General features: G+C 35.1%; 1 protein-coding gene across 1 annotated transcript; it reads right to left on the bottom strand.

The window, feature by feature from the left end:
- Positions 1–6,176: 6,176 nt before the first annotated feature.
- Positions 6,177–13,688, bottom strand: LOC143543524 (auxin response factor 2B-like). The gene is made up of 13 exons (XM_077035831.1): positions 13,569–13,688; positions 13,104–13,199; positions 12,978–13,034; positions 12,746–12,901; positions 12,562–12,646; positions 11,646–11,736; positions 11,400–11,564; positions 10,577–10,696; positions 10,431–10,506; positions 9,696–9,864; positions 8,109–8,797; positions 6,407–6,597; positions 6,177–6,320 (listed from the first exon to the last, which is right to left on the bottom strand). Exons 2-13 carry the CDS (start codon positions 13,155–13,157, stop codon positions 6,200–6,202), a joined length of 1,974 nt encoding a protein of 657 aa, XP_076891946.1. The 5' UTR covers positions 13,158–13,199; positions 13,569–13,688; the 3' UTR covers positions 6,177–6,199.
- Positions 13,689–14,065: the final 377 nt, after the last annotated feature.

Consider the following 14,065-nt stretch of genomic DNA (forward strand, 5'->3'; position numbering starts at 1 on the left):
TCACTGGGTTCACTATCAGCTTGATCAGTCCTTGAATCAGGGCTACTAAAAGCTTCTTTTGGGGACTGACTAAGCTGCCTTTGAATATCAAGCTGTTGCTTGAACCAGTGCTTGCAATGTCTTGCAAGGTGAGAAGAGTGACCACACATAAAACAACACTTTCTCCTGGGAGTGCCAAAGAACTCATCTGAACTTTAATGTGGTTGGTGTGGTGGGAAAGGTGATCCTTGGAAAAGAACATGATTATAAAACACGTTTGTGTAATATGGATCAACAAAATTTTGTTGATAATGACCATAGTAGTTGTTGTCACAGAAGTTGTATGGCTGAGGATTTCTAAATTGATTGGTTGTTTGAGAAAATGATCGTTTATTTGGTGGAACGTATTTACACGAAGTACTTGTCTTTTCTTTTTCAAAAACTTTGCTTTTACTTTAATTATCCTCAGTCTCACAACTTAATGATGAACAACTTGATATGTTCACCTCAACAGGCCTACTTTCGTTGACACATTTTTCAACAAAAGTTTCATCACAAACGGTTTCATAATCTGAGTCAGAAGAAGAACATTCATTTTCATTGCAAACGTTTGTACAACTATCATCACTTGAATTTTCACAAAATACATAATTTGACCCTGAGTTTAAACTTCCCAACATGGATTCACAAACTTTATTACAAACTGGATTGTTAATAGTTTTTGTTAGATCCACACATGATTCAAAACGTGGTTCTAACTTTCTTTTTAGCTTACAACCCAGGTTAACCGTCCCACATTCACCACCATTTACATCACCAGCTGCTACACAAGACACATTGATGTCAGATTTATCAGATGATGAGACTGGAGCAGCAGTTTGAGAGGCAGCAGGAACAAATTTCACAGGCTTTGGTATTCTACCAACCCCGTATTCCATTTCCTCGTCTGGAAAAGTATTATAGCTAAAGTGGGGCAAGCTAATGTAATTATCATTCATCGGTGGAGGTACCGCTGAATAATCATATCCTAGCCCCTCTGGGCTCCAATAAGATCATCCAATTTCTCAGATGATGCTTCAAATCTTTCAACTTTCTTTTCCTTTTCCCTTTTGTCAGAAACATCAAGTTTCAAATTCTCAATTTCCTCTTTTAGTTCAGAAATTATATTTTTATAATAGATAACATCATGCTCCTTTATAAAAATTTTAAGTTTAAGATTTGCCACATCATCTCGATGAGTCTCAATTCTCTTAACGAAAATCTTGTCAGCTTTTACATATTCAGCATTTAATTGTCGAAGTTTTGCATTTTCTTTCAAAACTTTGTTTTGATGATATCTATAATATGTAACCTTATCAATGCAAGCCTGCGTGCATAAGTTGTGGTTTACCTCATCGCAAGGTGATGTGTCGGGAATGATAAGACATGCATGACTGCTTTCACATGTGGCACTTGTCCCAACCTTATTACTTGTCCCAACTTTATTTTCTTTGGACTGATTGTTCATTTGGAGCTTATCTTCCATTATTTCAAAAGACTTGATGGTAGAAGCCAACTCTGAGAGTGTCATGGTATACAGGTTTGTAGTTCTTTTGATGGTAACCACATTGATGTTCCATGTGTAAGGTAGTGAATTCAACAACTTCATATTGATCTCAAACAAACCATTAATGATACCAACACTACTCATTTTGGAAACGAGTGACTCAAATCTGTTGATGAGAGAGGCAACCGATTCTCCTTTAATATGTATAAACATGTCGAATTCTTCTTTTAATATTTTCTTTCGGCTTTCTCCCATATCCAGATTTCCTACAAGCTCAGGTTCATAAGACATTTTTTTTAACTCGGGTTTTTTTTTTTTTTTTTGAAAGAGAAAAGAAATTTAAGGTTTTTTTTTTCTTTTTGCTACAGTACCGAGTTGCTATAGTGCCGAGTCTCTACAGTGTTTCGCATGAGTCGCTAAAGTGTTTTGCATGAGTTGCTACAGTGCCCGATGCGAAGCGATTGTTACAGTACCCGTGCGAAGCGAAACAATTGCTACAGTACCCCCGTGCGAAGCAAAACGATTTGCTACAATACCCGTGCGAAGCGAAATGATTTGCTACAGACCCGTGCGAAGCGATTGCTACAGTACCTCGTGTGAAGCGAAATGATTTGCTACAGACCCGTGCGAAGCGATTGCTACAGTACCTCGTGCGAAGCGATTGCTACAGTACCCGTGCGAAGCAAAACGATTGCTACAGTACCTCCGTGCGAAGCGAAACGATTGCTACGGTACCCTCGTGCGAAGCGACTGCTACAGTACCTCGGCTATGCGATTGCTACAGTACCCCCCGGCGATTGCTACAGTACCTCGGAAGCGACTGCTACAGTACCCCCCGATGCGATTTTTTTTTTTTTTGAGAATTTAACACCCAAACTTCCAAAAAGTCAAAAAGACTTTAGTCTAAAATTCAATAAATCAGCCTAGATCTGAGTTTTTAAGCCGAATCTAAGCTCAGACACAAAAACTTAAAACACTAAAAACTTAGATTTGGTGATTCTCGTGTATTTCCAAGGTGTAAGGGACTCCAAAAAAGGTGAGTAACACGAAATCAACCTCAAATCCAACAAAAACTAAGATCAAAACCCGAAAAGTTTGACCCGAAAACCACAAAAAGTCGAGCTGAAAGCTCTGATACCACTTGTAGGTCCTCTAAATGGATCTCAAGACTTGACTCGGATCAATCCGTGTTGTTGGTTAGCGGAAATCACCAACGACACTCGGATCTCGGATCTTAGTTTTGTTTGGTTTATTTGCTAGAAAGGAGGAAGAAAAAGGAAGAAGTTAGAGAGAGAATCTTCTTTTATTTCCAAAGTGAGTGTTTTGTTGTGAAAGAGTTATGGAGAAATGGGTAAAGTGTCATTTATATAGGGTCCTCATTTCTCCAAACTTTACAAAATAAACGTACCTAGTACGTACTACACCGACTAAAGCAAAATAAAACGACATATACAATCCTAAAAACAATATATAATATTGGCCCTACACGCATACTGAATATGGTGTATTATGACACGAGTAATATATGTGAAAACAATATTTAACTTTTACGAATGTGTAAAAATCTTAACCAAACTAGTTACTTGAGTTAGGGAAATATCCTGAACACTTGCCTTTTGAAGCCACGTGTTTATTATAATAGCGGTGTAACATTGTGAATTTTGGAGGTAACAGACTTGGAGCGACACAAGTGGAAATAACTATAATTGTAGCTTATATGTAACCTAATCCAACCTTGTTGCCTAGATCGATGCAAAAAGCCAACTTTTAGAAGCGTGTTTAGATTTGATTAAAACACCTGATTATCTAACCTAGTGTTGAGTATAATGTAATAGAGCCGAAGTATTCACATTTAGCATAAATTAAAAAGCCTAAGCCAGCGTTGTTTCTTAAATGCGAGGCAACTCCAACTTCAGGAAACATGCTTAAATTCTATAGTAGTGATAGTTTTTTTTTTTTTAACTTGAGAACATTGGAGCTAATAGAGTGAGAGAGATATCCATGAAAGCACATGTAATTGTAAGGAATATTTAGAAACCAAAGAGAATGACAAATCCCGGAAACTCCATGTTTGGAAACGTATTTTGATTTGGTCATAACACTTAATTGTCTACCTAGTGATAATTATTTGGTGATGGAACATGAGTGATGCATGTGGATATAAACTTATATTTAATGAATTTGACCTAGGCCAACCTTCTTGATAGAATCAGTGACAAAACTTGAAAACATGGCTTTCTGAGACGTGTATAATTTGTTGGTATTGTTTTGAATGTTTTAACCTAGCGGTGAGTATGGTGAAACTCAACCGCAAGAAGTTTGAGTGGAAATAACTCAAATAGTAAGGAATATATAAAACCTTGATCCAAATTAGCCGTTTGAATAGTGATAAACCCTAAGTCTTGACATGTGGAAACATGTTAAAATGCATAATAACGATTACACATTTAGCCATGGTGCGGGATTTGAGGTAATAGAATGAAAGCTATATTCTGTGAACAGATTAATTACGGTAAATCTTGTGAAACCTAATCCAACCTTGTTTCTTTAATAGTAATTAATCTTGAGACCACACTTTTGGAACGTGTTTTTTGTTACTAACATTTCTATCATTTAACCTAGAGATGAATATGGTGGTAATTAAGCATGCGTGGTATATGGATAAATAAAATTATTAAAACAAATGTTAATAACCTATATCAACCATGTTGCTTGAATAGTGATTAATATGAAACCCTACTTAAATTTATATTTGTTGCATTTTCTCGTTTCATTCCCTTTCCAGACCTAACCGGTAACCTATGTGCTTGAAACAACCATCCTGGTTATGCCCGTCATTTCCATAGAAACTGCAATGTTCAACTAGATCATCACGGTTACGCTTTCCTTCATTTTGCCCACCTTTACTTAATTCGTGTCTTGCTTTGACTAAACAAAAGCCTGGAAATTTCTTATAGACAGAGGATGCATATAGACATGAGATTTGTCTAACATGTCACAATAACAGCCCTACTGAGGAATTTTTAGCTCATATCAGGCAAAGGCTGACCAAGCCAACGATGCTTAGCTGGTCTTTTCGGATGATCAACCACACCGGGACTGAGACACGACCATTTAATTGTAACAAATGTTTAGAACCACACTTCGTGAAAAACTCCAAAATCCCACCTTTGGAAAGATGTTTAGATTTGGTAATAATGTAATGATTGTCTAAGTTTGTGATGAGTTTTTGGTAATGAAGCACGAGCTGGACATATAGAAATATATCTAAATTTAACAAGCCCTAAAACCTGACTTGTTGAAACTTTTTCAAATTCTGAGATAACGATTTCAACTTTGGAACAATTGCATATTTCTTCCTTCCTAACTCCTTCATGTAACATCTAGGATTTTTCGTATTTGTATTCAAGTTTAAACCGATTTGAGAATGTAATTCGGATCTTTCGAACTATTTAAAACTTATATTTATTGGAATTTAACTTGGTTCAACTTATTTTATAATTTAATAACTTTCAATTATGCCAAATAGTCCTTAGAAACCTTTAAAATCGCTTAAAACGGCTAAAAATCGCATTTTCAGGAACTATAGGGACTAGTTTTGCCAATTCTTTCCTATTTTCGATTAAATTAACGAAATTTAAGATCCAAGATATGTCAATTAATTTTATAAAACATTCTAATTTCGTTTTATTGCTGTCCAAACCGAATCTTTAAGTTATTATACCCGATTTTGTCATTAATTGATTATTCGGTTTCCTAAAATAGTTATTTCCTAATAAACAAGTCTTAACCCTTAATATTTAAACAAGGCATATCATAAAAACCTAAATTATTACTTCAATACCAGCCTCTATACCAGTAATCCACGAAATTCCTTTCCCCATTGTCGGTTTCTTCAAGATTTTAGCAAGTTCGTATTGCTTTGTTGACTTTCAAGCTTCAAAACCCTCGATTATCTCTTGTTCCATTTATTGTTCGGGTAAGTTGTCTTCTTCAATATTGTAGATTTTGATCTGTAGAACAAAATATCTCAATCAAAATTTTGAATTGAGGGAGTCCTTCCACATGTTAGTTAGTTAGCTAGATATAGTTTATAAAAGTCCACTAACAAATTATTACGTATGAAAGTCCTTCCACATGTTAATATGAACAAATTGAGAATATTTTTACCTGTTAACAAAAAAAGATTTGAGATTTATCAATGTTTTAAATTAAAAATGTGGCAAGACAAAATCCGTTCAATGTTCAATGTTCGTCTCTTCTTTTCCAATATTTTAGTTCAGTAAGTTGATAATGATAAAACAATTTTTCAAAAAACAATATATAAAAAAATACGTGAGTGTGGATGACTTACCTCAAAATAAAATTAAAAAAAATAAAACAAAAGGCATATCAAATGGACTGTATAAATTTAAAATCGGTTATAAACAAATGAATTTTATCACTTTTATGATGTAATTTGTCAAATAATGTTCTCATGATTTCATCCGATCATAATAAGAGGTATATTTCTTTTTCAAATTTTATCATTTTAAAAGAACTTTTATGATAAAAGCAGAATGCATGTTGTTTTCTTGTGGTACCCTTATCAAAAAAAAAAAACCTCAAAACTTTAAAAATAATTACTAAGCTAGAAAGAATAGTGTTGGTTACCTAGATATAGTTATAAAAATCCTATGCATGTTCCGCAACCGAAGAATTGTCCTCGCCCCTTGAATTTAGAGTCCCGAGATTCATTCGTTGAACCTCCTCTCGTGTATAAATATATATCTTGCGGACCATGCCACAAAATTCCCTAATAATGCATGTAAAACACGTTAAGGAGAATATTTAGGATTAAAGTAGATATTATAATCAATATTTTGTGATATGAGTTCTTACTGCCATGGATCATCTCCAACAAGCATCATGTCACCCTCATCATCTGTGTATACAACCAACCAAGTCTTGTTGCGGTTTTTTAATTTGCCATTGAATTCAAATAACTCGTCTAGTTCAGCAATCAATTCATCATAGTTGTTGAATTTAGTAAGATCCAGAGACCTACCGAGGGCAATCCCTTGCTTTTGAACCTGAAACCAACATGATTATATAAGTTTAAAACACCAAGAAAATATGTAGAAGAATATAGTAATTAGGTGGCAGGATGGGGTATCGGGTCATTTTTTATCAAAAGTCAAAACGGGTCAGTCGGGTCAACTTGGCCATCTTGTCAAAATATTCTATAAAGAATAAATTTCATGGCCCAAATTGATTGTTACATCATTTTTTTTTTAAATTTGGCTAGGCACTCGATGGCTAATTTGCATTTTGTTGCCACTTGAATCCGGCTGACTAGTTGCCTCAACTTAACAGAATAAACAGATGCAGTTAGTCAGCTGGATTCATGTGGCAACATTTTGCTAACTTCAGAGTACCTCGGGCAAAATTTAAAAAAAAATGTAACTAGAAATTTGGGTCAAACCTCAAGGATTAAAATTGAAAGATACTCTTCTATAAATACTGAATGTGCAAGTCATGAATACAAGAAAAAGCATAGCGCTACAAAAGTAATCCAAAATCTTTGAATAAAATCAATTTAAGAGTCTTAGTTAGGAGTGTAAATGTTTCGAGCCTCAAGTGAGCTACTTGAGATAGACTCGCTAGTCACTGAAAAGTAGGGGTGAAAACGAGCCGAGCCCGAGCTCGACTAGGCTCGAGCTCGGCTCGTTTAGCTTACACAGAGCTCGAGCTCGAGCTCCGCTCGAGCTCTATTTTCAAAGCTCGATCTCGGCTCGTGAGTAGATTTTCAAGCACGAGCTCGGCTCGGGCTCGGCTCGTTTACTATATATCAACTATTTTTTATATAATTATAATTATTTTTATATGATTTTTTTCTATTATAACTTTATGTATAAAAGAATATATATTATTTAGTTATTTCTATTTATTTTTTCATAACATTATATATATTAATTAATAATTATTAAATATATTTTTTTTAAAATTATAAAAATGGTAGGCTAGTTTAGGCTCGCGAGCCGGCTCGAGCTCGATAAGTGAAGCTCGGGCTCGTTTATTAAACGAGCTTATTTTTAGGCTTGAGCTCGGGCTCGGGCTCGGGCTCGGGCTCGGGCTCGATTAAGCTCGGCTCGATCGAGCTTTTTAACGAGCCGATCTCGAGTAGCTCGGCTCATTTGCACCCCTACTGAAAAGCTTAAATGATCTCGAGCCCCATCCTATATATAAGCTTGTTTGATAAACAAGCCCGAGCTTGTTTAGGCTCGCGAGCCTAATATTTAAAAATATAATAATTTTTATTTAACACAATAAATACATATTACATAAAAAAATTAAAGATAATATATTATTATGTTATATGTATCAAATTATAACCATTAATATATATTAAAAGTAGTTATATATGTACATAAACAAAATAATTGAACAATAAAAAAATAATAAATGAGCCGAACTCGAGCGCTATTAAGCTAAACGAGCGGATCTTGAGCTTAGGCAAGCTCAAACTCGGCTCGGCTCGGCTCGGCTCATCTACTAGTTGAAGCTGCCACCTCAGCATATAATATAAGTATACAACCAATACCTTTGTACAACTTCTAGTTGAACCTCCCTGTACTTTCAGTTGTGGCTGGGAATTTTGATCTTTGCCAGTTGGTGAATTACCAATAGCTTTCAGACCCGTGAATGATTCAGAGATCTGTCTAGATTCCAAGGAGGAGTATTGTTGTAGTTTCAACTCTTGGTTTGCATCTGAAGCAACCTTGTTACCTAGAGGTACACCAAATATTTTACAATTTCCGTCTTCTGGTTTCCTAACCACGTTTTGCTGAACCAGGGGCATTTTTGGAATTTGCAGATAAGAATTTGTAAGCGGTGGCGGCATTAACCACTTCCCATGTTGCTGCTCGTTACCTGAAGCACTTTTCATGGTCGAGCCCATTAAGTTGAGTGACAGGTTAGAGGGTAGAGTTGACCATGGGTTTGACTGTATGTTGAACTTTCCTTCAGTTTGACTTTGACCAGTGGAGGATCCAAAACCAGATAATAGATCGGTGAAAGATGATTCGGTGGGCCTTCCATATGGTAACATTTTATTGATTACTGAGTAACGTTGAATGATGGACACAGGGTCAGTTTTGTCATTTTCATCTGTTAATGAAGATGGCCATTGAATAGGTCTACCACATGAATGAGACTCATTGCTTTCTGCAAAAAGGACTCTTGAAAATGCACTTGCGGATGAAGGGTCTGCTGCAGCGGCCCGTGATGAACCTATATTCAAGTTATTAGCTTATTATGGAACAATAATTTGTTTCTTAATAGACAGGTTGGGAGACAGGTCAAAAGGGTAATTTAGTACGGATAAGATCGGTTGACCTGAGACCACTTTTTTTTGTTCAAAACCTTTTAAAAAGTAATTAGTGTGCTAATAATAATCTATATTTTATTTGTAGAACAGTGTATGCATTAGAAATACGCTGTGAGCAACCTTTGACCTGTTTGATTTGTTTAGCATATCCTTTTGAGTTTACCCATTTACCTATTAGAGATAAAAACGCATTTTGAGCAACTTTCGACCCATTTGATTGTTGACCTTATTCTTTTAAGTTGACCATTTTACCCATTAGAGATAAAACACATTTTAAGCAACTTTCGACCCATTTGACCTTATTCCTTTGGGTAACAGGTCAAAACTGGTAATTCAGTACAGGTAAGGTTGACCCAAACACTTTTTATCCAAATGTTAATATGTAATTAGTATGTATTAAATAAGATCTCTCTCTCTCACACACACACACATATATATATATACTATTTTAATCTCATACTTTTACATGGCTGTAACTTGTAGCTTGCATGTATTAAATATGCATTTTGGGAAGCTTTTTACCCATTTAACCTGTTTCCTTTATTAGTTTATTCTTATTTAGTTATCATTTGACCCATTTGAGATAAAACAGAACCCCTATCCACCTGTTCATAAGTAAACGGGTTGATAATTGTACTTTCTCTTGTAGCTTGTATGTATTAAATATGCATTTGGGCAGCTTTTTACCCATTTAACCTGTTTCCTTACTGGTTTATTCTTATTTAGTTTACCGTTTGACCCATTTGAGACAAAACAGAACCCCGTCCACCCACTTAAAAGTAAGCGGGTTGATAATAATACCTTCTCTTGTAAGAACAGAGGAATCAGGAGATGAAGGCAACATGTTTGATCGAGGCCTTTTTTGTTTATGTACTAGAAGTGGATTTATTGCAGGACTAAGAGCAGGCTCTATATTCCATGGTGAAACTCTATCTGGACGAGTAATTGTGGATGTTTCATCCCATCTTACCTATAAAAGAATAAAATTAAAATAAAAAAAGATAAGATTGCATGTAGGCCTGTAAAGGACACGGAAAGTTCATTTATGTTTGTTTATTTAACAAATGAACTAACATGAATGAATATATTTTTTTACTTAGTAACGAAAGAACATGAACACATGTCCCGTTCGCTCATTTATGTTCGTGAACGTTAGCTTACGTGCATATAGTCTAGTTTTATTAATTTTTTGGACCCAAAAGATTGATATTCATGTTTACTTTTAATTAGTGTTTACTCAGTTATGTTCGTTTATATTCATACATCTGTGTTCAGCTATATTTGCGCGTTCGTTCACGTTTGTGAACCATTTATGTTGTAAAACAAATGAACACAAAATAACATGAAAACATTCATTTTCTTAACCACCAAACACGAACATGAAAACCTCGTTCATTTAAGTGTTCATGTTCGATCGTTTGTTAGGATAAAGTTAAACGAACGAATGAGAACATGCCCCGTTCGTGTTCATTCGGTTCGTTACAGGCCTAATTGCATGAAATGTAATATGGAGTGAAAAATATGATTTAGTAATACCTTCAAGTATCTCCACTTAGATTCAGGCCAACTCTTAGGATCGCACTCTTCAATCCCAACTATGGTTCCAGTAAATCTACATGATTATATCATGTCACAACAAAACAAAACAGATTTAACAGAAAAAAAAATCAGTCAAAATCTACCTTTGTTCTGGAGCTTCTTCACCTTCAAACTTCATTTTGAATCTCATTCCTATAGAATAGTTGTTCTTGATAGACTCCATGTACTGATCATATGGAACAATGAACTCTGCAGGGCTAGTTCTGAACAAATATAAAATATTAGTGTAAAATTGGAAAATAACGATTAGGTAAAAACAAAAAACATAATTAAGCTGAAATCAGACATTTGTTTTTTATCTAAAGAAATAGCATTTAGATTTGAGAGAATATACATTGGGCTAATATTAGTAGAAGCCAAAGTTTGTACAATCAATTATCCTATAAACGAACCGAACGTTTGGTTAACCGTTCGGCAGGAAGTTCGTTTATGTTCGTTCATTTAATAAACAAACGAGCATGAGCACAACTTTTGTTTCATTTAACTAAACAAAAGAACATGAACAAATGACATGTTCGTGAACATTCGTTCATTTACATTCGTTTACATCCTCATTTATGTTCGTTCATTTAAATAATGGTTCTAATTACCAATATTATATTAAGATCTATTTTAATATCTTGATATCTTTGTTTACTTTTGAACTAGTGGATGTAATGGCCATGGTATTTTAGTCATAGACTTTACTTGGGAATACGTTTACTTTTCGCAGGTGTTCATTTATGTTCGTGAAGCGTTCGTTTAGAATATTAACAAAGAAACACAAACACGTTCAAACAGACATGAACAAGAAAATCCGTTCATTTAAGTGTTTATGTTTGTTCATTTGTTCGGTTAGAGTTACACAAAACTCGTTTGTTCGGTTCGTTTACATGCCTAATTAAGATCCACGTATTGATCTCATACCTAGGCTTGTAGTAAACTGTAAATATTGTTCCTGTTTGAATAGCATGCCATGCGGTCGCAAGGACACCGAGATGCATGCTGTGACTGGATATAACAGATGATGGCACGTTTGCCTGCTGTCTCATTGCACGTCTTACCCCTACACGAAGCTCCCCATTTTCACCTCTATATTTCATGTTTACTTGTCAGGTATTTAAATAAGTAGATTAAAAAATAAATGAAAAACAGAAAAAGATCTGTTATTACCTCAGGAAGATAAAGGCATCTCCAGCAGCGAGCCTTTTAGAACTAACAAAAACACTCCAACCACTTTGAAGTAGATGCCTTCTCGGTTGGCCTAATATTGAGTTAAACGAATTGAGAAACGCATTTTATGTAATAAAAACAAAACAGATTACAAATTCAATTGCCTAATAAGTAATAAGTAGGCATGTAAGACTGTAAACAAACCGAGCGTTCAGTGAGCCATTTGGCAGGAAGTTTGTTTATTTAATAAATGAACGAGCATGAACAAAAATTTGTGTTCATCTAGCTAAACGAACGAACATCAGCACATGTCTCATTCGTTTATTTATGTTTGTGAGCGTTCGTTCATTTAAATTCATTTAGGTTAGTTCGTTTGTGTTCAGTTATGTTCGTTATTTTATTTTTGTTTAAGTTCATTCGTTTACGTTCGTTAATGTATTCATTAAAATTTTTAGGCTCATTACAACTTAGTCTAGTTTTAATAACTTGTTAGGCCCAACACACTGTTGTTTTCTTGTACTTTTAATTGGTTTTAGGCTTTTAGCTCAGTTATGTTCGTTCATCTATGTTCACTCGTTTACGTTCATCAACCGCTCGTTTATAGTGTTAACGAACGAACGTAAATGAACACAAACACATTCATTTTCTCAACGAGCGAAAATGAACAAGAAAACCCTCTTTGTTTAGTTGTTTGTGTTCGATCGTTTATTCGGTAAAATTAAACGAACAAATATGAACATAAATATGAACATGCTCCATTCATGTTCGTTCGGTTCGTGTACAAGCCTAATAGGGATTACCAAAGTATGACTTCCTATTCAACCTTGTTTGTACACTCTACACATACACATACACATATACATATACCAAATTGTACAAAACCGAGCTCCAAAAACTAAAGAAAGCCGCAAATTACCCCTAAATATGTGCCTGAAACGCCATACATTTCCATGCAAATCCTTTGCTTCCAACTCCTGTGTTGGAGGTTGCCTTGACATATCCTGTAGCAACCAGATGATTCACCGTTTTAATTATCAAAACACAATCAATCTAACCTCAAGAATGTGAGTCTTTACAGGGTAAGACCGTAAGTTACTAACCAATGGTGGAAGACACTCATCAGCATGGCGTCTCAAAACTGAGAATCCGCCATGAGTACTTGTATCAGAAGCAGTCAAAGTCTTGCAAAAAGAGTGCACATGAAACCGAGGTTGCACAGACAGTGGTTCGTCTTTCTCAACTGCATATTCATCTTGCTGTACAAATATTTTCATTATATGAACACATACAACAAGTGGATTAATCATTAAACACAATAAAGGTAAAACTCACATTAGATAGCGGCATCAAAGTTATTTGAGCAAACACCTCATCTGTCTCTAACTCAGCCTACATACCAAACACAACCAATATTATTCAAAAAAGCAACAACCAATCAGTAATCTGAAACAACTTTACCTTCAGTTGCACATTCATAACACGGCAGAGGATCTTTGACGGAAGGTTATACATCGGCACCTGTTGTTCCGCTACCTGATTGGTTGATGCCTTAACCTAACAAACAAAATTAGCGATAAATTCAGACAATTTTGAAACTCGACTTACACAAATTCAGACAATATTTGACCTTAAATTAACAAAACTAAACAAGACAGATACAAAAATTAGCGATAAATTAATAAACAGCTAAATTATGCTTCAAATTCACACAAATCCAAACAGTTTTTGAACCAAAAATGATAAAACCAAATACCGAAAGCTACAAAAATTGGTAATAAATTAACAAAGAGCTAAAAATTCAAATTATGTTTCAAAATTCACACAAATTCAAACAGTTTTTGAACCAAAAAACGATAAAAACCGAACACTAAAGCCACAAAAATTAGCAATAAATTAATAAACATTCAAATATATTATATAAACCTGTTCTATGTGTCCTTGAGGAAAGTAGAACACCAGGTCTTTTTCCTGAGGCACCGTAACAAGCGGACCGGCACACGCTCGCCATAGCTCCTTGTAAAGAGCTGCATCAGCATCACCTGCAAAAAACGGTTAATAAATCTTACGTCACCGGAAGTACCTTCACCGGCACCGGAAAACGAACTGATATATATATATATAAACTGTAATAACTACCTTTGCCGGCAGCGGACACCGGCGTAACAGTTGGTGAATCACCTGAAGAAGAAGTCATTTGACTACAACAATAATAATAATCGACTCTCAACGCAGATCTCTCACCAAAACCCTAAAATTTGAGCTGATCTGTGTGAATGATTATGGAATGAATTAGTTGTGGCAAGAAGAAAGATGATATTGATGGAGGTGAAAAGTGGTGCAGTGAGTAATTTCAGGTGGTCCAGATTCTAACCAGTAGTAGTAGTAGTGAGTGAGTGACCGGTTGTTCCCGGTTATTTGGA

Source organism: Bidens hawaiensis, unplaced genomic scaffold (genome assembly GCF_021521415.1).
Source record: "Bidens hawaiensis isolate Kalapana, Puna unplaced genomic scaffold, B.hawaiensis_p1.1 tig00013130_1, whole genome shotgun sequence".
Classification (NCBI taxonomy): domain Eukaryota; kingdom Viridiplantae; phylum Streptophyta; class Magnoliopsida; order Asterales; family Asteraceae; genus Bidens; species Bidens hawaiensis.